General features: G+C 49.2%; 1 protein-coding gene across 2 annotated transcripts in view; it reads right to left on the bottom strand.

The window, feature by feature from the left end:
* Positions 1-27,192, bottom strand: part of pitpnm3 (PITPNM family member 3) — a 236,593-nt gene that overhangs the window by 46,268 nt on the left and 163,133 nt on the right. For both annotated transcript variants that reach the window (XM_033046226.1, XM_033046227.1), the window contains exons 6-7: positions 6,904-7,093; positions 1,386-1,505 (exon numbers count right to left, since the gene is read on the bottom strand). In XM_033046226.1, coding sequence (XP_032902117.1) covers positions 1,386-1,505; positions 6,904-7,093 — 310 coding nt within the window. The remainder of the gene's footprint in view (positions 1-1,385; positions 1,506-6,903; positions 7,094-27,192) is intronic.

Here is a 27,192-nt window from a genome sequence, read left to right as displayed (position 1 = left end):
GTGTGTGTGTGTGTGGTATATATGTGTGTGTGTGTGTGTGTGTGTGTATATGTGTGTGTGTGTGGTGTGTGTGTGTGTGTGTGTGTGGGGTGTGTTGTGTGTGTGTGTGTGTGTGTGTGTATGTGTGTGTATGTGTGTGTGTGTGTGTCTGTGTGTGTATATGTGTGTGTGTGTGTGTGTGTGTGTATATGTGTGTGTGTGTGTGTGTGTGTGTGTGTGTGTGTGTGTGTGTGTGTGTGTGTGTGTGTGTGTGTGTGTGTGTGTGTGTGCGCGCGTATGTGATAGTGTTAGTGTGCAGGGATCGCTGGTCGGCACGGACTCGTGGGCTGAAGGGTCTGTTTCTGCACTGTATCTCTAAACTAAACTACAAAACCTCAGATGTTGGTTTACACTGGTGATGGACACAATATGCTGGAGTAACTCAGTGAAGGACAATTGTTTGACATGACCCTGAAAACATGGTCTGTCTCAACTCAAAGCTCCCAACCCCTTTTCACACCTTACATGCTTTTAATATCCTTCCATATCTCCAGTTGCCCTCTCCCCTGTCTCTCAGTCTGAAGAAGGGTCTTGACCAGATACATCACCTATTCCTTCTCTCCACAGATGCTGCCTCCAGGGAAACTAGTTCTCCGACTAGTTTCACCATCCTCCTGATTAATTTTACTGTTCGCACGCCTCGTTGTCATCTTCCCCTCAGCCAACAATGAACCGTTCTACATTTTCTTAATCATCGTCTGCTTTGATCTGTCCTTCTCACACCTTACAATCTCTTTGTACCCTTCCATGTCTCCGCTTCCCCTCTCCCCTGACTCTCAGTCTGAGGAAGGGTCTCGACCCGAAACGTCACCCATTCCTTCGCTCCAGAGATACTGCCTGTCCCGCTGAGTTACTCCAGCATTTTGTGTCTATCTTTATGTGTCGTTTAGTTTAGTTTAGAGATACAGCGCGGAAAACAGGCCCTTCGGCCCACCGGGTCCACGCCGGCCAGCGATCCCCGCACATTAACAATATCCTACACACACACACACACTAGGGACAATTTTTACATTTACCAAGCCAATTAACCTACAAACCTGTACGTCTTTGGAGTGTGGGAGGAAACCGAAGATCTTGGGGGAAAACCCACGCAGATCACGGGGAGAACGTGCAAACTCCGTACAGACAGCACCCGCAGTCGGGATCGAACCTGGGTCTCCGGCGCTGCATCTGCTCTCCCCTGCATACCGCTGCGCCATCGTGATCGCCCCAAATGTGTAGTCAATTGCATCAGTGTTATGACTTGAGTGATTTATCCCCCCCCCCCCCCCCCCCATATACATTCTGGTCTCCTGTGTTTAAGGAAGTGTACAAGTTGAGTGTGGATTGAACACAATGCATGATACCTGTATGCTGCTGATGCTGCCTCTCCTGCTGCTGTTCTGACTCTCGCCCGCTGCATGGGAACTGTAGCACAAGGCATCAAATGCCAGGATTCCACCAACACAGTCACCAATTAAGCAGACCTGTTGGGGAAAACAAAAGTACAAATAAAAAAAACAATGTATGACACAGTCTTACAGCGCGGAAACAACCGGCCCAGTGCAGTTCAGTTTAGTTTATTGTCAAGTGTACCGAGGTAAAGTGAAAAGCTTTTGTTGACTGCTATCCAGTCAGTAGAAAGACACTACATGATTCTTATAGAAACTTAGTTCTTGCAGTTCCTCATTTCTACGTTGCGACCGGCATTGCTTACAGCCGCCCTGCCGATCATGTATAGGCCATGAATTAACAGCTGTGTTGTTAAATATAATGAAACCGAGTGTGATATCTCCTGAGAAGATATATGGCCGCAGTGGCGACATTAATCACACGTGTGGGAGGTTGAGACGGGGAACGGTGACAGCATCAGGTTCATTTACTGTGGGGGAGGGAACTGCAGATGCTGGTTTAAACTGAAGATAGACACAAAAAGCTGGAGTAACACTGTGGGGACAGGCAGCGTCTCTGGAGAGAAGGAGTGGGTGACGTTTCGGGTTGAGACCCTTCTTCAGTCCATGGGTGAAGTTTCGCGTCGAGACCCTTCTTCAGACTGATCCAATACGTCACCCATTCCTTCTCTCGAGAGATGCTGCCTGTCCCTGCTGAGTTACTCCAGATTTTTGTGTCTATTTCCATTTAATGTTGGCTTGGTGCCCATGGAGTGTGAAAGATCACTGAGGAGGAGGAAGGAGGAGGTGTTATAGCACCTCTTCACACTGATGTCGGATGTGGAGACAGGTAGCTGTATGACTGAAACAAGGTAGACAATAATGCTGGAGAAACTCAGCGGGTAAGGCAGCATCTATGGAGCGAAGGAAGAAGGCTCACCAGCGTCTCTTCTTCCTGAGGAGACTGAAGAAGGTCCATCTGTCTCCTCAGATCCTGGTGAACTTCTACCGCTGCACCATCGAGAGCATCCTTACCAACTGCATCACAGTATGGTATGGCAACTGCTCTGTCTCCGACCGGAAGGCATTGCAGAGGGTAGTGAAAATTGCCCAACGCATCACCGGTTCCTCGCTCCCCTCCATTGAGTCTGTCCAAAGCAAGCGTTGTCTGCGGAGGGCGCTCAGCATCGCCAAGGACTGCTCTCACCCCAACCATGGACTGTTTACCCTCCTACCATCCGGGAGGCGCTACAGGTCTCTCCGTTGCCGAACCAGCAGTTCCAGGAACAGCTTCTTCCCGGCGGCTGTCACTCTACTCAACAACGTACCTCGGTGACTGCCAATCACCCCCCCACCCCCCGGACACTTATTATCACTTATTATTAATTATTCAAATCATTTGCTATGTCGCTCTTCCAGGGAGATGCTAAATGCATTTCGTTGTCTCTGTACTGTACACTGACAATGACAATTAAAATTGAATCTGAATCTGAATCTGAATCTGAAACAGGCGACGTTTCGGGTCGAAACCCTTCTTCAGACAAGCTATTATATTCCCCCGAACAACTCTCACCAACTTCTGTAGATGTTCCGTAGAAAACATTTTATCGGAAGTTGTACAGAGAATGTAATATGTTAACATAATTTTGGGAACCTGTAAAAAGGTACCACTGTATTGTACTTACTTCTAAAAAATACAATTAGGATGAGAAAAACAAAAACAAAAAACAAAACAAAAAAAAAACATTTTATAGGGATGCATCACAGTTTGGGAACAGCTCCATCCAAGACCACAAGAAATTGCAGTGAATTGTGGACGCAGCCCAGACCGTCACACACACAAACCAACCTCCCTTCCATCGACTCCATCTACACCTCACGCTGCCTCGACAAGGCCGGCAGCATAATCAAGGACCAGTCGCACCCCGGCCACTCCCTCTTCTCCCCTCTCCCATCAGGCAAAAGGTACAGAAGTGTGTAAACGCACACCTCCAGATTCAGGGACTGTTTCTTCCCAGCTGTTATCAGGCAACTGAACCATCCTACCACAACCAGAGAGCAGTGCTGAACGACTATCTACCTCATTGGTGACCCTCGGACTATCCTTGATCGGTCTTTGCTGGCTTTACCTTGCACTAAACGTTATTCCCTGATCATGTATCTGTCCACTGTGAACGGCTCGACTGTAATAGAAACATAGGAACATAGAAAATAGGTGCAGGAGTAGGCCATTCGGCCCTTCGAACCTGCACCGCCATTCAATATGATCATGGCTGATCATCAAACTCAGTATCCCATCCCTGCCTTCTCTCCATACCCCCTGGTCCCTTTAGCCACAAGGGCCACATCTAACTCCCTCTTAAATATAGCCAATGAACTGGCCTCAACTACTTTCTGTGGCAGAGAATTCCACAGATTCACCACTCTCTGTGTAAAAAATGTTTTTCTCATCTCGGTTCTAAAATACTTCCCCCTTATCCTTAAACTGTGACCCCTTGTTCTGGACTTCCCCAACATCGGGAACAATCTTCCTGCATCTAGCCTGTCCAACCCCTTAAGAATTTTGTACGTTTCTATAAGATCCCCCCTCAATTTTCTAAATTCTAGCGAGTACAAGCCGAGTCTATCCAGTCTTTCTTCATATGAAAGTCCTGCCATCCCAGGAATCAGTCTGGTGAACCTTCTCTGTACTCCCTCTATGGCAAGAATGTCCTTCCTCAGATTAGGAGACTGTACACCGGTTAATACACAAAAGGACACAAAGTGCTGGAGTAACTCAGCGTGTCAGGCAGCTCTGGAGAACATGGATAGGGGACGCCTCAGGTTAGGACCCTTCTTCAGACTGAAGGGATGTGTCCATGTCTAATTCAGTTCAGTTCAGTTTAGTAATAATAATACACTTTATTGTCATTGTAAATACATACAACAAAATGACAGGCGCACTGCCCGAGCGGAGCTCCAATGTAACAGATAAATAATAACCACACTACTCCATATTCGGTCTGACCAGCGCCTTATAGAGCCTCAGCGTTACAACCCGGTTTTTATTCAGTTTAAGTAAGTAAGTTTATTGGCCAAGTATTCACATACAAGGAATTTGCCTTGGTGCTCCGCCTGCATGTGACAACATGACATACAGTGACAGTTACAAATGACTCAGAAAACATTAATAATAATAAAACATTAATGATAAAACACCATTGATCAAGCATGTGAACCAACAAAATACCAGATCAAAGGGAGGCTACAGATTTTTGGCTGTTGAGTAGAGCAACTACTCGTGGATAAAAACTGTTTTTATGTCTGTGGCTGTGGCAGCTTTGACAGTCCGGAGTCGCCTTCCAGAGGGAAGTGATTCACAGAGTTTGTGGCCAGGGTGAGAGGGGTCAGAGATGATCTTGCCCGCTCGCTTCCTGGCCCTTGCAGTGTGCAGTTCGTCAATGGAGGGAAGGTTGCAGCCAATAACCTTCTCAGCTGATCGGACGATTCGCTGCAGCCTCCAGGTGTCGTGCTTGGTGGCTGAGCCAAACCAGACCATGATGGGGAAGGTGAGAACAGATGGCCGTGTAGAATTGGACCATCATTGCCTGTGGCAGATTGTGCTTCCTCAGCAGCCGTAGGAAGTACATCCTCTGTCGTGCCTTTTTGACTGTGGAGTCGATGGTAGCCCCCCCACTACTGATTAGTTTAGTTTAGAGATATAGCGCAGATACAGACCCTTCGGCCCACCGAGTCCGCGCCGACCAGCGATCCCCGCAGACTAACACTGCCCGACACACACTGGGGACAATTTACATTCATACCAAGCCAATTAACTGACAAACCTGCACGTCTTTGGAGAGTGGGAGGAAACCGGAGCACCCGGAGAAAACCCACGCAGGTCACGGGGAGAACGTACAAACTCCGTGCAGACAGCGCCCGTAGTCAGACTCTGGCGCTGTGAGGCAGCAACTCTACCGCTGCGCCACCGTGGCTATATTAGTCAATAGCCCAAAGCTCTGATGATGCAGGCATGTTCCCCACAATCCAAGCCTTTGAAAATAAATCATGTTGCTTTGTGTGCAAAGTGGGAAACAGAAAATCAAAGGCTGCTTTTTATCTTTCTCCGACAAGCGATCGATCTTATCTCTAGTCCCAAGTAAATCACTACAGTTCTGATTCACTCTGCAATCTCTTCCTGCCTTTCATTCCACCAGCACAGACCTAATCCCACCGCTATCTTCAGAAGCCTGACTTGACCACGGGACACGGGCTCTTCTTCCTGCGCTGGGATTGTATACAAGCAGCAACAGCGCCCGAGATTAAAGGCTTAAGAAGGAACTGCAGATGCTGGAAAATCGAAGGTAGACAAAAGTGCTGGAGAAACTCAGCAGGTGCAGCAGCATCTGTGGAGCGAAGGAAATAGGCAATATTTCGGGCCGAAACCCAAGGGTTTGAAGGAAATAGGCAACGTTTCGGGCCGAAACCCTCTGGGTTTCGGCCCGAAACGTTGCCTATTTCCTTCGCTCCATAGATGCTGCTGCACCTGCTGAGTTTCTCCAGCACTTTTGTCTACCTTGGAGATTAAAGGCAGTGTTTCGCATTTGGTTTAGTTTAGTTGAGAGATACCGTGTGGAAGCAGGCCCTTCGGCCCATCGAGTCCATGCCGACCAACAATCACCCCATACCCTACCCTACACCCTGAACCATCTTGCCACACAGAGATAGCGGTCCTGAACGACTATCTACCTCATCGGTGAACCTTAAGGGCCTGTCCCACTTGGCGATTTTTTTTCGGCGACTGCCGGCGTCGTTTCGGCATAGCCAAAAGATTTTGAACATTTCAAAGTCCAGCGGCGGCGAAAAAAATGTCGCGACACTTGAAAAAACACCGCGCGTCGACACGTCATCACGCCGCGAATTTTACGGCGACCGGATACGTCGGTCAACGATGCCGGCAGTTGCCGAAAAGAATCGCCAAGTGTGACTGGCCCTTTACGCTATCTTTGATCGGACTTTACGGGCTTGGGGGCAATTTACAGAATTCATGTCGTAGGAGCAGTATTAGGCCATTTGGCTCATCGAGTCCACTCCGCCATTCAATCGTGGCTGATCAATCTCTCCCACTCAACCCCATTCTCCTGCCTTCTCCCCATTACCCCCGACACCCGCTCTAATCAAGTATCTGTCAATCCTCGCCTTAACAATAAAATGACGGGCCCCTGTGGCAATGAATTCACTGCCCGCTGGCTAAAGAAATCCCTCCTAATTTTCTGAAAGGAACGTCCTTTAATTCTGAGGCTGTGGCCTCTAGTCCTAGACCCTCCCACTAGTGGAAGCATCCTCTCCACATCCACTCTATCCAGGATTTTCACTATTCGGTATATTTCAAGGAGGTTCCCCCCAACCCAACCCCCTCATCCTCCAGCGAGCAGAGGCCCAGTGCCATGAAACACTCATCATATGTTGACCCACTCATTCCTTGGCAAAGCCCAGAAAGGAAACCAAGACTCACCTGTCCATTGAATCCAATCCCATCTTCAGACTTCAGAAACTCGTTGTAAGTCTGGTTAGCGCGGTTGATCACGGCGGCAACTGCATCCTGATACTGAGGCGAGGAGATAGCCAGCAGGGGCAGTGCCGACAGTGGGATGTGTTCCTCGGTGCTGCTCAGGCAACCTTCATCGTAGCTGTACGGGTTTAAGCTAGGCAGGAAGAGAGAAACACAACAATGTTGACGTTCAAAATGGGCGAATAGAAAAAAAAGATGATGCTCTCCTTTTCATCTCAATAGACAATAGGTGCAGGAGTAGGCCATTCGGCCCTTCGAGCCAGCACTCTCATGTTGTGCTGCTTGAAAATAAATTACCTGTTCAAAGCGCAAACTCACGATGTATCCGCCGCCATTCTTAGTTTAGATTGATTAGTTTAGAGATAAGAAAGTACATTGGCGCAGCGGTAGAGTTGCTGCCTCATGGGCCTGTCCCACTTACGTGACTTTTTCGGCGACTGCCGGCACCCGTCATAGGTCATTGTAGGTTGCCGAAAATTTTCGACATGCTGAAAATCCAGCGGCGACCAGAACAAGGTACGACTCTTTGGGCGACTACTCACGACCATACAGGCTTCACCCCGCGACATGTCGCCTGTATGGTCGTGAGTCGTCTCCTCAGTCGCCCAAAGAGTCGTAGCGTCTTTCGTCGACCTGCAACGACCTATGATGGGTGCCGGCAGTCGCCGAAAAAGTAACGTAAGTGTGACAGGCCCATCACAGCGCCAGTGACCCGGGTTCAGTCCTGACCACGGGTGCTGTCTGTACGGAGTTTGTACGTTCTCCACGTGACCTGCGTGGGTTTTCCCCAGGTGCTCCGGTTTCCTCCCACACTCCAAAGACGTACGGGTTTGTAGGTTAATTTAGCTTAGGTAAAAATTGTAAATTGTCCCTAGTGTGTAGGATAGTGCCAGTGTACGGGGTGATCGCTGGTCGGCACGGGCTTGGCGGGCTGAAGGGCCTGTTCCCACGCTGTATCTCAAAAGTAACCTAAACTTAACTGAACTGAGAAACAGCCCCCTCAGCCCACCGAGTCCGCGCTGACCAGCACACTATCACTATCCTACACATACGAGGGACAATTTACAATTTTTACCGAAGCCAATGAATCCACAAACCTGCAGGTCTCTGGAGTGTGGGAGGAAACCTGAGCTCCCAGGGGAAACCCACGCAGGTGACGGGGAGAACGCACAAGCTCAAAACTGAGGGAGGTGTAAAACCTGGTAAGTGGGAAGTCAATAATGGTGATGGAAGAAGGGTCTCGACCCAAAACATCACCCATTCCTTCTCTCCAGAGATGCTGCCTGTCCCGCTGAGTTACTCCAGTTTTGTGTCTGTCCTGGTGATGGATATGGAGAGGAGGAGAGGAGTGAAAGGTAAAGCCAGAGGGGCGGACATAGGTGGAAGGTGACAGGGGAGGCAGGATTATTCAGTTTAGTTTATTGTCACGTGTATCGAGGTACAGTGAAAATGTTTTTGTTGCGTGCTAACCAGTCAGCGGAAAGACAATACATGATTACAATTGAGCCATCCATCCACAGTGTACAGATACAGGATAAAGGGAATAACGTTTAGTGCAAGATAAAGTTCAATTAAAGATATTCTGAGGGGCTCCAATGAGGTAAATGGGAGGTCAGGACCACTCTTCAGTTGGTGAGAGGACGATTCAGTTGCCCGATAACAGCTGGGAAGAAACTGTCCCTGAATCTGGAGGTAGGCAGCATCTGTGGAGAGAAGGAACAGGCGACGTTTCGGGTCGAGACCCTTCTTCAGACTGATCCGGAGGTGTGCGTTTTCACACTACTGTCACTCTTGCCCGATGGTAGAGGGGAGAAGAGGGAGTGGCCAGGGGGTGCGACTGTTCCTTGATGATGCTGCTGGCCTTGCCGAGGCAGCGTGAGGTGTAGATGGAGTCAACGGAAGGGAGGTTGGTTTGTGCGATGGTCTGGGCTGCGTCCACAATTCGCTACAGTTATGCTGGTGGGAGAAATGGGTGCGCATCACGAAAGCGTGAGCAGGAGGGAGGGTGTTACTTAAAATTCAATGGCCTCATTGACTGCTAACCCCAGGAGTAAGACAATCAAAGCAGAAACGATACCATCCGTAAGTTCTATTCATTGAATAGTTCGATACCTATTATCCAGAGCAATTAGTGTAATTTAGTCGAGAGATACAGCGCGGAAACAGGCCCTTTGGCCCACTGAGTCCGCACCGACCAGCGATCGATCCCCGCACACTAACACTATCCTCCTACACACACTAATGCCCCTGTCCCACTTAGGAAACCTGAACGGCAACCTCTGGTGACCTTGCGCCCCACCCAAGGTTTCCATGAGTTGCCAGGGGTTTTGGTCACGCCCCTGGAAAGCCATCACCGAAGCGTGAGCTGCATCTACTGACCAAAGATCCTACAGGATCTTTACTACCGACCGCACGTGTGTGTGTGTGCGGTCGGTAGCCTTGGAAACCTTGGGTGGGGCACAAGGTCACCAGAGGTTTGCCGTTCAGGTTTCCTAAGTGGGACAGGGGCTTTAGGGACAATTTACATTTTATACCAAGCCAATTCACCGTAGATCTCGGAGAAAACCCACACAGGTCACGGGGAGAACGTGCAAACTCCGTACAGACAGCGCCTGTAGTCTGGATCGAACCCGGGGGAACTGTAAGACAGCAGCTCGACCACTGCGCCACTCTGCTGCTCATTACACGAGCACTGACATAGACCCCAGTGATGGGAGCACAACCAGATTCAGGGACAGTTTCTTCCCAGCTGTTATCAGGCAACTGAATCATCCTACCTCAACCAGAGAGCAGTGCTGAATTACTGTCTAGTCAGTCTTTCCGCTGACTGGTCAGCACGCTACAAAAGCTTTTTACTGTACCTCGATAAACTAAAATCTGAAGAAGGGTCTCGACCTGAAACATCACCCGTTCCTTCACTCCAGAGATGCCGCCTGTCCCGCTGAGTTACTCCAGCATTTTGTGCCCATCTTCAGTTTAAACCAGCATCCGCTGTTCCTCCCTGCACATAAACTGAAACTGAACTGGAACTGATGCATTGGAGAGGGGAGAACAAACCTCCAGGAGACAACGTGGTCTGCGTTTGATGGTCACCCTGTCAACTCATCACCTCCAGCCACGGACCAGTCTGTGCCGAACAATAGCTCAGGATCGGGAGTCTTTGTGTGAGCTTGCTTGAGGGCAGCCATCTTTCAAAACCAGTAACGGTCTGATCACACTAACGCATTTTCACCTCAAGAGGCAGCTGTTTCTTTGGGATGTGATTCATGGGCCCGATTTTTTTTGGCGACTTGCCGGCACCCGTCATCATCGCAGCAGAAAATGTTCAACGTGTTGAAAATCCAGCAGCAACCAGGTCAAGATACGACTCTTTGGGCGACTACTCACGACCATACAGGCTTCTCCCCGCGACATGTCGCCTGTACGGTCGTGAGTCGTCTCCTCAGTCGCCCAATGAGTCGTAGCGTCTTTCTGGTCGCCGCTGGATTTTCAACATGTTGAACATTTTCGGTGACCTGCAACAACCTATGACGGGTGCCGGCAGTTGCCGAAAAGGTCGAGTAAGTGGGACAGGTCCATTAAGGTCCAAGTTTTTTTGCAAGAGCAGGGACATGAGTTGATTCAGTTTCAGTTTAGTTTCATGTCACGTGTACCGAGGTGCAGTGAAAAACTTTTGTGGCGTGCTAACCAGTCAGCGGAAAGACCATACACGATTACCATCGAGCCGCTTGCAGTATACAGATATTGATGAGGGAATAACATTTAGTGCAAGGTAAAGCCAGCAAAGTCCGATCAAGGCTAGTCCGAGGGTCACCAATGAGGTGGATAGTAGTTCAGCACTGCTCTCTGGTTGTGGTAGGATGGTTCAGTTGCCTGAGAACAGCTGGGAAGAAACTGTCCCTGAATCTGGAGGTGTGAGTTTTCACACTTCTGTACCTCTTGCCCGATGGGAGAGGGGAGAAGAGGGAGTGGCCGGGGTGCGACTGGTCCTTGATGATGGTGCTGGCCTTGCCGAGGCAGCGTGAGGTGTAGATGGAGTCAATGGAAGGGAGGGAGGTTATAGATTTGTGCTACTTCCACTCAGTGGGCAACTAGATACGAGCAGAATTAGGTCATTCGGCCCATCAAGTCTACTCCGCCATTCAGTCATGGCTGATCTATCTCTCCCTTCTAACCCCATTCTCCTGCCTTCTCCCCATAACCCCTGACACCCGTACTAATCAAGAATCGATCCATCTCTGCCTTAAAAATATCCACTGACTTGGCCCCCACAGCCTTCTGTAGCAATGAATTCCACAGATTCACCACCCTCTGACTAAAGACATGCCTCCTCATCTCCACCACCACCCTTGGCAGTGCCTGTGAGCAAGTGCACACACAAGGAACTGCAGATGCTGTCTTTCCCCAAAAAAAGACACACAAAGTGCTGGAGTAATTCAGTGGGTCAGACAGCAATTCCGGAGAACACTTAATGTTTGGAGATGTTGCCTGACCCACTGAGTTGCTCAAACAATTTCAGCCGAGCATCTCTGGAGAACATGAATAGGCCTCACATGTAGGAAGGAACTGCAGATGTTGGTTTAAAATGAAGATAGACACAAAAAGCTGGAGTAACTCAGCGGGTCAGGCAGCATCACTGGAGAGAATGAGTAGGTGACGTTCCATAAGGTCATAAGTGATAAGAGCAGTCTTAGGCCATTCGGCCCATCCAGTCGGCTCTGCCATTCAATCACGGCCGATCTATCTCTCCCTCCTAACCCCATTCTTTTGCCTTCTCCCCCTAACCCCTGACACCCGCGTCAGGTTTCGGGTCGAGACCCTTCTTCAGACTGGGAGTCAGGGGAGAGGGAAACGAGAGATATAGACGGTGATATAGAGAGATGTAGAACAAATGAACGAAAGATATGTAATAAAATGTGACAATGATGAAAGGCCATTGGTAGCTGTGGGCTCGGTGAAAACGAGTTACAGACAATGAGACTTGACAGGACGACTTTGAGACTAGTGCAACGACTAGGGTGGGGGAGGGACGGAGAGAGAGGGGATGCAAGGGTTAGTTGAAGTTAGACAAATCAATATCCATACCGCTGGGTTGTAAGCTGGCCAAGTGAAATATGAAGTGCTGTTCCTCCAAATCAAATCAAAAATGCAAGGCATAGCTTCATAGATTGACGTTTAGAAACTGTTTTAAAATGGCATGTCATTGCCCGGACCTTTGAGAAACCGACGTCTGTCAAGTTCTATTTATAAAAAGCGATGACCGTCAGACCGATGAAATTTCAATTCACTTCAGAGTTTGACAAAAAAAAAACAATTGAATATTCCTCCTTTTCAGCGGGCAGCCTCTCGAAATGCAGCCACGTTGATGCATTCAGTAATCAGAGCGCTTCTCATTGTTGGCACTGGGGAGCTGGGCCAGACAGCGGGAGCTCGGGCTAAAAATAGACCTGTCAAGAAAAGTGATCCATATTAACGACACGGGCGCGCAGATGCTGGTTTAAACCGAAGATAGACACAAAATTTCATTATTCCATTCCGCATGGCTCTTCATTGGCACTTTCTAAAGGGCCTGTCCCACCTTGGGCGTCATTTGCGCGTCATTTACGCGACATCATTTACGCGTCACGACGCAGGACCCGCGCGCCGTGACACGCACGTGATGCGCGCGTGGTGCGTGGTGACATAGGCAGCGACGCACGGTCGCACGTGGCACACACGGATTTTGGGATGTTCAAAATCTTCGGGCGCCATCTGCGTGACGCGCAAATGACGCCCAAGTGAGACAGGCCCTTGACTCGTTTTTTCTTCAAGGCAGCAAGGGATTGGAATACCCTACCAGCCAGCATCAGAGATCTCTGAAACATCAACCCATACAAAGATGCAACTCCAAAAGCATCTCCCTCTAGACTAGCATGCCCACCACCATCATAGTGCTGAGTGATAATAATAATAATAATAAATTTTATTTAATGGGCGCCTTTCAGACATCTCAAGGACACCTTACATAGTAATCGGAAAAACATATAATCGGAATATAACAAGTAATAAAGACATCACAGAGACACAAATTAAAAACAGAATTCAATCCAAAAACAGAAAATCAAAAACACAGTGTGAAGAGAGAGCAGCGGCAGCCAAAGCGCGCCAGCGTCCACTCTCTCTTCACGGCAGCCATCTTGGACACAGACCTACAGGACTACAATTAGACAAAAAAAATCATAGAGTGATGCTCTACCTAGAGCTGTTCTGCGTACTACGTCCGGATCCAGAAAAAGCCGGAGTAACTCAGCGGGACAGGCAGCATCCCTAGAGAGAAGGAACGGGTGACGTTTCGGGGTCGAGGCCCTTCTTCAGGCTGGTTCGGATAAGGGAAACGAGAGATATATAGATGGCGATGTGGAGAGATAAAGAACAGATGTGCAAAAAAAGTAAAGATTTCAAAGATATTTGTTTCAGAAGGAACTGCAGATGCTGGAAAATCGAAAGTAGACAAAAATGCTGGAGAAACTCAGCGGGTGAGGCAGCATCTATGGAGCGAAGGAAATAGGCAACGTTTCGGGACGAAACGTTGCCTATTTCCTTCGCTCCATAGATGCTGCCTCACCCGCTAAGATTAAAAAGGAAACTGGCCATTGTTGACTGCTTGTTGGGTGAAAACGAGAAGCTGGTGCGACTTGGGTGGGGGAGGGGAGGAGAGAGAGAGAGGGAATGCCAGGGTTACCTGAAGTGAGAGAAATCAGTATTCATACCACTGGGCTGTAAGCTGCCCAAGCGAAATATGCCAAGGGTGTACGGGTGTCGAGGGTTATGGGGAGAAGGCAGGAGAATGGGGTTAGGAGGGAGGGATAGATCAGCCATGATAGAATGGTGGAGTAGGCATTAGACAATAGACAATAGGTGCAAGAGTAGGCCATTTGGCCCTTTGAGCCAGCACCGTCATTCACTGTGATCATGGCTGATCATCCCCAATCAGTACCCCGTTCCTGCCTTCTCCCCATGATCCCCTGACTCCGCTATCTTTAAGAGCCCTATCTAGCTCTCTCTTGAAAGTATCCAGAGAACCAGCCTCCATCCAGAGAACCACCATCCAGAGACTCATTTTTAAGAGCCCTATCCCTCTCTTGAAAGCATCCAGAGAACCGGCCTCCACCGCCCTCTGAGGCAGAGAATTCCACAGACTCACCACTCCCTGTGAGAAAAAGTGTTTCCTCGTCTCCGTTCTAAATGGCTTACCCCTTATTCTTAAAGTAGACTTGATGGGCCAAACGGCCTAACACTGCTAACCAGTCAGCGGAAAGACAACGCATGATTACAATCGAGCCATCCACAGTGTACCGATACAGGATAAGGGAATAACGTTTAGTGCAAGGTAAAGCCAGCAGAGTCCGATCAAGGATAGTCCGAGGGTCACCAATGAGGTAGATAGTAGTTCAGCGCTGCTCTCTGGTTGTGGTGGGATGATTCAGCTGGGGTGAAATTACAAAGATTCCACCACAAATGCTTCAGCGAACACCAGACCTGAACACTTTGTCAAAGCCAGTGATCGCTGAAGTATTTATTTTCCACGTATAATCCCGCTTGACCCGCGAGCTGTTCCCTTGTCCTATTAGATGGGAAATTATGGGAGGCAAGCGGAATACCGTGTAGATTTACAGCGCATCCCCGTGGCAAGGCAGCCGATGAAACACACCGGGGCTAACCAGGGTCAGCAACAACGCAGACATCTCACTTAGTGATTGATGTCCCATTGTTAAATGGAGAATAAATTGTAGAAACAGAGGTCGCTCTGCATTGACGGGCGGTACACCGCTCCCATGTGCCAAAGATAGACACTAAATGCTGGAGTAACTCAGCGGGGATAGGCAGCATCTATGGAGAGAAGGAATGGGCGACGTTTCGGGTCGAGACCCTTCTTAAGCCTCTTCATCCATTTGCCAGCTGGCTTGACCCTCAGGGGTTTTTTTTAAACGAGTTCTTGAAGGTCGACGCGGTGGCGCAGAGGTAGAGTTGCTGCCTTACAGCATCACGGGCCCGGGTTCGATCCCCACTACGGGCGCCGTGTGTACGGAGTTTGTACGTTCTCCCCGTGACCTGCGTGGCTTTCCACCGGGCGCTCCGGTTTCCTCCCACACTCCAAAGACGTGCAGGTTTTTCGTAGGCGAGTGGGCTGGGTATAACATGTAAACTGTCCCTAGTGTGTGTGTGTGTGTAGGATAGTGTCAGCGTGCCGGGATCGCTGGTCAGCGCGGGGCAGCGATGGATGGCAACAGCAACATCAACTTGGCCAAACCAAACCTTGCAACTCTAATCCAACGCGTCCAACAAGACAACGGGCATTTCATGGCAAATTATGACACGACATTTGGCACAACTTTGGACTTGAATTATACAAAATGGCGGCGGAAACGTGGTGACTCGTGTGCGTGTGTGGTCTCAGTGTGATCTACGATTACTGCCCTCTTGCACACACGTATATGGGCGAGAGGGGCCGTGGGAGAGAGAGGGGGGCCGTCGGGGAGAGAGGGGGGGGCGGTCGGAGAGAGGGGGGGGGACGTCGGAGAGTGAGAGTGCGGAGGGGGGCTTGTGGGGGAGGGTGGGGGGGGGGGCGGGAGGGCCTGATGCCGCGTACGGCAGACGAAAGTAGACAGTACTGTTCGGTGAACGTTTGGAACTTTGTCGGTGCCAAAACATGGTAAAGCTTGTGTACCGACCGGCTCAGTCAGGTCTGCTGTACGATTTCACTGGGTGGAATGCAAAAATAAAGCATTTCACCGTACTAGATACATGGAAACATAAAAAAATAGGTGCAGGAGTAGGCCATTCGGCCCTTTGAGCCAGCACCACCATTCAATATGATCATGGCTGATCATCCACAATCAGTACCCCATTCCTGCCTTTTCCCCGTATCCCTTGATTCCATTAGCCCTAAGAGCTAAATCTAACTCTCTCTTGAAAACCTCCAGTGAATTGGCCTCCACTGCCTCTTGTGGCAGAGAATTCCACAGATTCACAACTCTCTGGGCGAAAATGTTTCTCCTCATCTCAGTCCTAAATGTTCTACCCCTTATTCTTAAACTGTGTGACCCCTGGTTCTGGATTCCCCACAACATGGGGAATATTTTTCCTGCATCTAGCCTGTCTAATGCCTTAAGAATTTTACATGTTTCTATAAGATGCCCTCTCATCCTTCTAAATTCTATTGAATACAAGCCCAGTCGACCCATTCTTTCACCATATGTCATTTGACAATAGAGTATTGTTGAATTACTGTGCTTATGTAAAGTGAGATTTTTACTGAACTCTATGCAAAACAGAAATGTCCTTGTACCTAGGTACAGGTGACGATGAAATACCACTGAACCATTTATTATCTGAGCATGACTGTGTCCACATCATTGCAGTTGAACTGCTTACACCCCAGCGGTATGAATTCACATTGACTTCTCTAACTTCAGATAGCCCTTGCTTTCCCTCTCTCTCCAACCCCTCCCCCTTTCCCAGTTCTCCCACCAGTCTTACTGTCTCTGACGACATTCTATCTTTGTCCCGCCCCCTCCCCTGACATCAGTCTGAAGAAGGGTCTCGACCCAAAACGTCGCCCATTCCTTCTCTCCATAGATGCTGCCCTGACCCGCTGAGTTACTCCAGCATTTTGTATCTCCTTGGTTTCTTGGTCCTCCAAAATATTCCAAATGGAATTTAAACTGGAGGTGGTGAAGGGAGGGCTTAAGCCAGAAAGGGTTATTGGGAAGAAAGAGCTACTTTAAATTTAGTTGCATCTGGTTGGGTAACTATAGTAGGGTGGAGATTATTCCATGCTTTAATTGTGCGGGGGAAGAACGAATTGCTGTACACATCTGTCTTTGTAGCTGGGATCACAAATTGGATCGAATGCCCTCGTCTGCTCCTAATTGGTTTGGGTTTGGTGTAGGTCGTGTAGTCTATGTCGAGCTGACCATTTAACATTTTGTAAAAACAGGTCAAACGGTGAGCTTCACGTCTGTCTTGGAGAGGGTTCCACTCCCTTCGATTTTATCCAGCATCTGCTGTTCTCTCTTACACATTGTGTTTAAACCATTGGCCTGTGGAGTTAGGATGGGAAATCCAGCGTTTATATTCCGTCATTCACATCAGTCCCTGCCTGGGAGCTGGGTATGAATGAACACACACGACCACTGGGGAGCGTGTGCTCGGAGATGTGACCTTGCCTGAGGTTATCTGGAGAACGCAGTTTCTAATATAACGAGTGAAGGGGAAAGAAAACCAGGGCAAGTCCTCAGAGTGTTGTTTAGATGCATCAGAGCGCTGGAAGCTCACCAACGGAACCGCTCACAACTAATCAAATCAGGAGAGGAATAGATCAGGTAGAGTCTTTTACCCAGAGTAGGGGCATCGAGGACCAGAGGACATAGGTTCAAGGTGAAGGGGAAAAGATTTAATTGGAATCCGAGGGGTAACTTTTTCCACACAGTGGGCGGTGGGTGTATGGAACAAGCTGCCAGAGGAGGTAGTTGAGGCTGGGACTATCCAATCGTTTAAGAAACAGTTGGACAGGTACATGGATAGGACAGGTTTGGAGGGTTATGGACCAAGTGCAGGCAGGTGGGACTAGTGTAGCTGGGACATTGTTGGCCGGTGTGGGTGAGTTGGGCCGAAGGTCTTGTTTCCACACTATATGACTCTAACTTCGCAAACAAGGTAGGCACAAAATGCCGGAGTAACACGTCTGAAGGGTCTCGACCCAGAAACGTCACCTTTTCTCCGGAGATCCTTTCTGAACCGCTGAATTACTCCAATCTTTTGTTTAAACCAGCCTCTGCAGTTCCTTCCTACACATGTCAAGTCAAGAATGTTTTGTCATCATATGTACCGAAACAGAAGAATGAAATTCTTTGATAGACACAAAATGTTGGAGTAACTCAGCGGGACAGACGGCATCTCTGGAGAGAAGGCATGGGTGACGTTTCGGATCGAGACCCTTCTTCAGACATACTGCTTCATTAAATCTCACACAAGCACTCAAAGATTAATAACAGGCAGAACTATTTTCATCTATTCGTTCACTCATTACTGCTTAAAAACTGGATAATAATAATAATAATAATGGAAGGGATTTATATAGCGCCTTTCTAATACTCAAGGCGCTTTACATCGCATTATTCATTCACTCCTCAGTCACACTCGGTGGTGGTAAGCTACTTCTGTAGCCACAGCTGCCCTGGGGCAGACTGACGGAAGCGTGGCTGCCAATCTGCGCCTACGGCCCCTCCGACCACCACCAATCACTCACACACATTCACACACAGGCAAAGGTGGGTGAAGTGTCTTGCCCAAGGACACAACGACAGTATGCACTCCAAGCGGGATTCGAACCGGCTACCTTCCGGTTGCCAGCCGAACACTTAGCCCATTGTGCCATCTGTCGTCCCAATAGAAAGTGTATAGTCAATTCTTTCCTTCCACACACCCTGGCTTTGTCTAGTCTTCCAGGAGGCATTCTTGGAAGTAAAGAGAGTTCTACTGAGAAGCAGCCGGGAGCCTTATGAATAAATCCACATGAGCATCAGCATGAAGCAGGTAACAAAGGTGGATGGATGTTTTTGTCATTGGAAGTCTGTGTCCAGTGGTGCAGGAGGTTGTTTTAGTTTTCAGCGATGAGAGCGGGGCCGTACATCGCCCGGCGCGGCCTTAAATGGCCGTGGGACTTACCATCGCCCGCCTGGGGCTTCGACATGAGGAGAGAAATGGTGCAGGGGAGAGAAAAGACTTTGCCTTCCATCACAGTGAGGAGGAGATTCACTGTGATGGATGTTTGTGTGAATTGAATTGTGTGTATGTCTTGTAGGAATTGTCTTCGTTTGTATGGCTGTAGAAACTGAGTTTCGTTTGAGCCTCACTGAGGTTCAAATGACATGTAATAAATATTGTATTGTGTTGTATTGATACAGCACAGAAACAGGCCCTTCAGCCCACTGAGTCCGCGTCGACCACATTAACGCTATCCGACACACACTAGGGCCAATTTTTACAATTACACCAAGCCAATTAACCTACACACCTGTACGCCTTTGGAGTGCGGGAGGACACCGAAGATCTCGGAGAAAACCCACGCGGGTCACGGGGAGAACGCACAAACTCCGTACGGACAACACCTGTAGTCTGGATCGAGCCCGGGTCTCCGGCGCTGCGAGCACTATAAGGCTCTTGCACTCCATGTTGGCAAGTTTAACAATGGAGATTGATCGGTTCTCGACTCGGAAGGGGGCCAAAGGTCACGGGGAGAAGGCAGGAGAATGGAGTTGAGATTGACAGGAAGATCAGTCATGATCGAATGGCGGAACAGACTCGATGGACCGAATGGCCTAATGCAGCTCCGGTGTCTCATGGGCTTACCACACGACACCAAACGAAGAACAATGGACTGTCTTTGGAGGCACTAAAAACTTTGGGTGCCGTTTGGCATGAGTATCAAGATTATTAATTACCCACGAGTATTGTGTTTAGAGACATGTTGTACTGCAAGAGAGATCATTTCATCGTTCCATTGTCGGTACAGATGTCAAAACAAAACGGTACAGATGTGGCAACAAAGAGCAGCAGATGCTGGTTTACAAAACAGGATACAAACTGAAGGAACTCAGCGGGTCAGGCAGCATCACTGGAGAACATTGACAAGTGGTGGTTCGGGTCCAGATGAGTAAAAGGGCCAGTCCCACTTGCGCGATTTTCTTTGGCGATTTGCCGGCACCCGTCATAGTCGCAGCAGGTCGCCGGAAATTTACTAAATGTTGAAAATCCAGCGGCGACCAGAAAAAGGTACAATACAATACAATTCAATTTATTGTCATTTGGACCCCTTGAGGTCCAAACGAAATGTCGTTTCTGCAGCCATACATTACAAACAAATAGACCCAAGACACAACATAATTTACATAAACATCCATCACATTGCTGTGATGGAAGGCCAAAAAAACTTCTCTCTCCACTGCACTCTTCCCCCCCCCCCCCCCCCCCATGTCAGAGTCAAAGTCAAAGCCCCCGGCGGGCGATGGCGATTGTCCCGCAGCCATTAAAGCCACGCCGGGTGATGCAAGGCCGCACACCGGGTTCTTGATGTTAGAGCCCCCGGCGCGCGCTCGCAGTCCCGCAGCCATTCCAAGCCGCGCGGGGCGGTCCTGTAAAGCCCCGCTCAGGTGCTCTTCAACCCCGCAACTCGGGCGGGAGAAGTTGCCGTTGCGGAAGCCCTGAAAAGCGGTCTCCCTCCAGGGACCCGCGGGCTCCCGGTGCCGCCCGCCAAACCCGCAGTTGCAGCCACCGAATCTCCGGGGGTCGGGTCGCAGCAGCGTCCACCACAGCTCCACCCGCTCTGGACTCGGCCAGCTCCGCAACGTTTTGGGCGACTACTCACGACAAGTGCTTGCTTGTACGGAGTTTGTACGTTCTCCCCGTGACAATAGGCTCACCTTGAAAGCTTATGGCGTGGGTTTTCTCCAAGGTCTTCAGATTCCGCCCACATTCCATAGACGTGCAGGTTTGAAGGTTAATTGTGTCGGTATCATTGTAAACTGGAGCGGATGTGGAAATAACCTTGTACGTTCATTGGCCGCGGTACGATTGTAAACTGTCCCCAGTGTGCGTCGGGTAGTGTTAATGTGCGGGTCAGTGGCCGGTGCCGACTCGGTGGGCCGAAGGGCCTGTCTCTGCGCTGTGTCTCTAAATTAAACTAAATACGTGATGATGATGACAATCGAGCCATTTAAAGCCCTGTCCCACTGTACGAGTTCATTCCAAGAGCTCTCCCGAGTTTGCCCTGATTCGAACTCGGAGATTTACGGTAATGGCCGCTCGTCAGTACTCGGGGCTCTCGTGGACATTTTTCAACATGTTGAAAAGTCTTCGCGAGTTTTCCCGAGCTTACCTGCCGCTAGCGTTACGAACCGCCAAGAGACGTCCCCGCGCTCCGACGTACCCCCTACGTTCATTCTCCGTGCTTACCACGAGTTTGATTTTTCATTCTCGGGAGACTCAAGACTCGGGAGACCTCTTGAATGAACGGGCATCGTGAGACAGGGCCTTTACAGTATACAGATACATGATAAGGGAATAACGTTTCGTGCAAGGTAAAGCCAGCAAAGTCTGATCAAAGACAGTCAGTGGGTCTCCAGTGAGGTAGCTAGTAGTTCAGAGCAGTCCTGAACTAGATAAAGAACGACTGGTATAAATATATATATATTTGTTTCCTTCACATGGGACCATTACAGTCCTGCCTCTTACATGAAATAAGTGAAAAGCAGGAAGACCGAGCAATTGTCCTTTAGTGACACTGCAGTGACAATAATATATTAAACATGTGGAGATCTCGGCGTGTTGGCATCTGGTACTAATGGCCGTAATTCATCGCATTATATTGAAGATGAACCCACTGAATTCTCAGCAACACAGGGTGCCGGAGCTGAGAAAAACTGCGAGATAACAATCACAGTTAAAATGGGTGAGAACATCACTTTCATCGTGACTTTCACAGTCAAGTATAAATAGACGTGGCTACCACAGACTCCTGGATGCTTTCAATATTCCATGCAGTGCACGACTCTCTTGAGGATTTGTGCCGGAGAGTCCACTATTCATCTGCTGCAACCTCTGACTCCCGATTTGTAACGAGATGTGGTTGCAAAGCTTAAGGTCAAATCAAGCACAGGGCTCTTCAGCATTCAGCACAGGTAGTTTTGTTCTGCATTTTTTTTCCATCGAGTCACAGAGTGATACAGCGTGGAATTTAGGCCTTTCGGCCCAACTTGCCCACACCGGCCAACATGTCCCAGCTACACTGGTCCCACCTGCCTGCATTTGGCCCATATCCCTCCAAACCTGTCCTACCCATGTACCTGTCTAACTGTTTCTTAAACGTTGGGATAGTCCCTGCCTCAACTACCTCCTCCGGCAGCTCGTTCCACGCCCTTTGTGTGAAAAAGTTACCCCTCATCTTTTCCCCTTCACCTTGAACCTATGTCCTTAAGATCTCTTATCCTGACATTCTTGTATGTTTATTGCAGAACTTATCCTCTTCAAAACAACTGACCTCAACATTTGCACTACATAGCGTTTGGAGTTTAGTTTAGTTTGGAGATACAGCGCGGAAACAGGCTCTTCGGCCCACCGAGTACACGCCGACCAGCGATCACCCCGCACACTGACATTATCCTACACACACTAGGGACAATTTACAATTATAACAAGCCCATTAACCTACAAACCTGCACGTCTTTGGAGTGTGGGAGGAAACCGGAGCACCCGGAGAAAACCCACGCGGGTCACCTAGAGAACGTATAAACTCCCTACAGACAGCACCCATAGTCAGGATCAAACCCGGATCTCAGGCGCGGCAAGGCAGCAACTCTACCGCTGTACCACCGTGCTGCTTGAGGCCCGCATTTTGGCTCGGCGGTCGGCGTAACCAGGAGGGAGCCGCTGGAGAAGTCGGGACGTGAGAGGAGAGGGTGAACCAGGGTAATGCCTCCAGCGCCATCAAGTAAGTAAGTATGTTTATTGGCCAAGTGTTCACATACAAGGAATTTGCCATGCTGCTCCGCCCACAAGTATCGACATGACATACAGTGACAGTTACGAATGACTCAGAAAACACTAAACATTAATAATAATAAAACATTAATGACAAAACACCATTGATCAAGCATGTGAACCAACAAAATACCAGATCAAAGGGAGGCTACAGATTTTTGGCTGTTGATTAGAGCCTTCCAGAGGAAAGTGATTCAAAGAGTTTGTGGCCAGGGTGAGAGGGGTCAGAGATGATCTTACCCGCTCGCTTCCTAGCCCTTGCAGTGTACAGTTTATCAATGGAGGGAAGGTTGCAGCCAATAACCTTCTCTGCTGCAGGAGGCGCCCCACCCCCCCAGGACACAAAGATGTCCGGGCGAGGGGAGGGGAGGAGAGGGACGTTGGTTGGCGGGCCGAGCCAGTCGAGGGCGACGGAGGAAGGCCCTGCAGGAGCCTGGGGCTCGCCTGGATCAGGAACCGCTCCAGTAGACGGAGCGCTCGGGCCGACTGGACTTTGAAAACGGCGCCAAAACATGGCGGCGCCGGCACGCGTAAAGGAATTTCACTGCGCGGTTGCACGTGCGAAAAATAAAGCTCCGTTGGACCATCGAACTTAATTGTCAAGTATGTGCTCACATTTACAGGCGGCACGGTGGCGTAGCAGTAGAGCTGCTGCCTCACAGCGCCAGAAACCCGAGTTCGATCCCGACTACGGGCGCTGTCTGTACGGAGTCTGTACGTTCTCCCCGTGACCTGACTGGGTTTTCTCCGCGATCTTCGGTTTCCTCCCACACTCCAAAGACATGCAGATTTGCAGGTTAATCGGCTTGATGTAAATGTCAATTGTCCCTAGTGTGTGCTGGGGTCGCTGGTCAGAGTGGACACGATGGGCTGAAGGGCCTGTTTAATCTATTAAACATAGCCTGCATCTATAGACTAAACTAAATTCTGAATCTCCACAGCTTAAAAAGAACTGAATGTCTAAAAGGCAGTCGAACCCTTTTAGTCATAAATGCAGCTCATATTTTTTATTTGGGATGAAATGCAAAGACCAGTGCAATGAGCTTTCTCTTTGTATGCACAGCACTGACACGCCGCTATCAGCTCTCCCTCTTTGGCATTTGCGTCACTTTGCTCCTGCCGATATATTATAGTCTGCTTGCCTTTCACAGTCACAGATTTCTGAGACACAGTCCGTGTGGTGTTCCCTCTGTGTGCTTTCTTCTGTCCGAGGTGTATTTTATACAGGATAATGTTTAATGTTTTATGTGTCGTTCCGAACTGTCACTGTATGTCATGTTGTCACTTGTGGGCGGAGCATCAAGGCAAATTGCTTGTATGTTAATACTGGGCCAATAAACTTATTCATTCATTCATATTCATTTATACATTAACCACTAGGGGCACCGCATGATGGCAGCCTCTGCCTACAGCCTGTCTGTTTTTCTATTTTTTTTTAATTTTTAGTTTGTTTAAAAGTACGTTTTGGGGGATTTTTTTAGTACTTCTATGTGGGGGAGGGGGGTAGGGTAAGGGGAAAACCGTAACCCAGTCACTTCCTGGCGAGGATGCGACTATTCTCCGAGTCACGTCCTCGCCCCCCCCTCTACAAACTGGATTGGCGCGGCCTTTCCTGCCGGAGACCGGACCAAAGCTCCAACACCGGCGGCGCAGCGCTGGATTCATCGCGGAGCGGGCGATGCCTTACTTGGATCGCCGTTTGAAGCTCCGGAGTGTTGGGCCTGCTGCTTCAACATCGCAGAGCTGTGGTTTGCGGAGCTCCTGGCCGCGGGCGGCTCTGACTTCAACATCGAGGAACCCTGGGGTCCCTTTGCCGAGGGCCGCCAGCGTGAATCTCCGCCCAGCTCGGCCTGTGGACTTCGGGAGCCGCGGTCTCCGGTGAGAAGCGGCCGATTCGGAAGTCCAAGCCGCTGAAAATGTTCTTCTGCTCCGACGTCGGAGTTCCATCATCCCGGCGAGAGGGCATGAGCATCGGGCCGCCCGTAGCGGCGACAGCTGGAGGCCCCGACCACGGGTGAACAACAGAGGAGGATGACTGAACTTTAGTGCCTTCCCTCACAGTGGGAAACTTTGATTCTGCTGTGTGGGGATGTTTATGTTAATAGGCAATTGGTGCAGGAGTAGGCAATTCGGCCCTTTCCTTTATACATCAATGATTTGGATGAAGGGATTCAAAGTAACATTAGCAAATTTGCAGATGACGCAAAGCTGGGTGACAGTGTGAACTGTGAGGAGGATGCTATGAGAATGCAGGGTGACTTGGACAGGTTGGGGGAGTGGGCAGATGCATGGCAGATGAAGTTTAATGCGGATTAATGTGAGGTTATCCACTTTGGTATCAAAATCAGGAAGGCAGATTACTATCTAAATGGTGTCAAGTTGGGAACAGGGGAAGTACAACGGGATCTGGGGGTCCTTGTTCGGTCTATGAAAGTAAGCATGCAGGTACAGCAGGCAGTGAAGAAAGCAAATGGCATGTTGGCCTTTATAACAAGAGGAGTCAAGTATAGGAGCAAAGAGGTCCTTCTGCAGTTGTACAGGGCCCTAGTGAGGCCACACCTGGGGTATTGTGTGCCGTTTTGGTCCCCTAATTTGAGGAAGGACATTCTTGCTATTGAGGGTGTGCAGCGTAGGTTTACAAGGTTAATTCCCGGGATGGCGGGACTGTCGTATGCTGAGAGAATGGAGCAGCTGAGCTTGTACACTCTGGAGTTTAGAAGGATGAGAGGGTATATTATTGAAACATATAAGATTGTTAAGGGTTTGGACACGCTAGGGGCAGGAAACATGTTCCCGATGTTTGGGGAGTCCAGAACCAGGGGCCACAGTTTAAGAATAAGGGGTAAGCCATTTAGAACAGAGATGAGGAAACACTTTTTCTCACAGAGAGTTGTGAGTCTGTGGAATTCTCTGCCTCAGAGGGTGGTGGAGGCTGGTTCTCTGAATACTTTCAAGAGAGAGCTAGATAGGGCTCTTAAAGATAGCGGAGTCAGGGGACATGGGGAGAAGGCAGGAAAGGTGTTTCTTTTATTCATATGACTGTATGGTGACCACAAATTTCACTGTCCGACAATAAATGTCTCGTGTCTCTTGTCTGGACATCCCCTGTGTCCCCCTGAAATATCCCATCCATTTGTAACGCCACGGTGGCTCAGAGCGGAATTGTTGCCTCACAGCGCCAGGGACCCGGGCTCGATCCAGACTGCGGGTGCTTGTCTGTACCCGGTCTGTACGTTCTCCCCGTGGCCTGCGTGAGTTTTCTCCAGGATCTCCGGTTTCCTCCCACACTCCAGAGGCGTACGGGTTTGTAGATTAATGGGCCCTAGTGTGTGTAGGATAGTGTTAGTGTACAGGGATCGCTGGTTGGTGTGGGCTCGGTGGGCCGGAGGGCCTGTTTCCACACTGTATCTCTAAATTAAACTCAAAGTGACCTGTACAGCATTACCTGAATACACATCTTGATTGACTTCTTGAACAAAATCATGAGAGGAATAGCTCAGTTATATGCATAGGGTCTCTTGTCCAGAGTTCGGGAATCAAGAAACAGGGGACATGGGTTTAAGATGAGGGGGGGGGGAGATTTAGTAGGAACCTGAGGGATATTATTAAGGTGGAGATCGACAGATTCTGGAGTAGTGCAGGTGTCGCAGTTATGGGGAAAATGGCAGGAGAATGGGGTTAGAAGGAAAGATAGATCAGCCATGATTAAATGGCAGAGTAGACTTGATGGGCCGAATGACCTGATTCTGCTCCTAGAAGTTATGAACTGTGTTTGCACACAAATGGTGGTGGGCGTATGGAACAAGCTGTCGGAGGAGGTAGTTGAGGCAGGGACTATCCCAACGTTTAAGAAACAGTTACACAGGTACATGGATAGGGCAAGTTTGGAGGGATGTGGGCTAAACTCAGGCAGGTGGGACTAGTGTAGATGGGACATGTTGGCCGGTGTGGGCAAGTTGGGCCGAAGGGCCCGTTTCCACGCTGTATCACTCTGTGACACCCCAAATGAAACCGCGCGATTCTCTCGAACAGCGGGGCTGCCTGTTCATAGCTTTAATCAGGATTTAATTTGTTTGGCTGGAGATAGTAGAAAGTCAATTAATTAAAGAAATAAAATAATTGTCACTCCTGTCTAGACTTGCGATTGCTCATCCCCAACTCTTGGCTTCTGTCACTTGGCCTTCAGCCGATGTAAATCATCTCAGACTCATTCCTGTCCTCAAACACTTTATTTTGCCTGGTTAGTTATTTAGTTTAGAGAAACAGCCTGGAAACATCCTCTCCACATAAACTATCCAGGCCTCTCACTATTCGACCCGAAACGTCACCCATTCCTTGTCTCCGCCAGAGACGCTGCTGCCTGTCCCACTGAGTTACTCCAGCATTTTGCGTCTATCTTCGGTGTAAACCAGCACCTGCAGTTCCTTCCTGCACATGACTAAAAAAAAGCTCCTCTGATCCCTGTCGCATTGCGTATATCAAGAAACATAGAAAAATAGGTGCAGGAGTTCGCCATTCGGCCCTTCGAGCCAGCACCGCCATTCAATATGATCATGGCTGATCATCAAAAATCAGTACCCCGTTCCTGCTTTCTCCCCATATCCCTTGATTCTGGTAGCCCCAAGAGCTAAATCTAACTCACTCTTGAAAACA

The sequence above is a fragment of the Amblyraja radiata genome, chromosome 28 (assembly GCF_010909765.2).
Source record: "Amblyraja radiata isolate CabotCenter1 chromosome 28, sAmbRad1.1.pri, whole genome shotgun sequence".
NCBI classification, from domain to species: Eukaryota; Metazoa; Chordata; class Chondrichthyes; order Rajiformes; family Rajidae; genus Amblyraja; species Amblyraja radiata.
The sequence above is the reverse complement of the archived record's forward strand: the minus strand, read 5'-3'. Positions and strand labels throughout refer to the sequence as shown.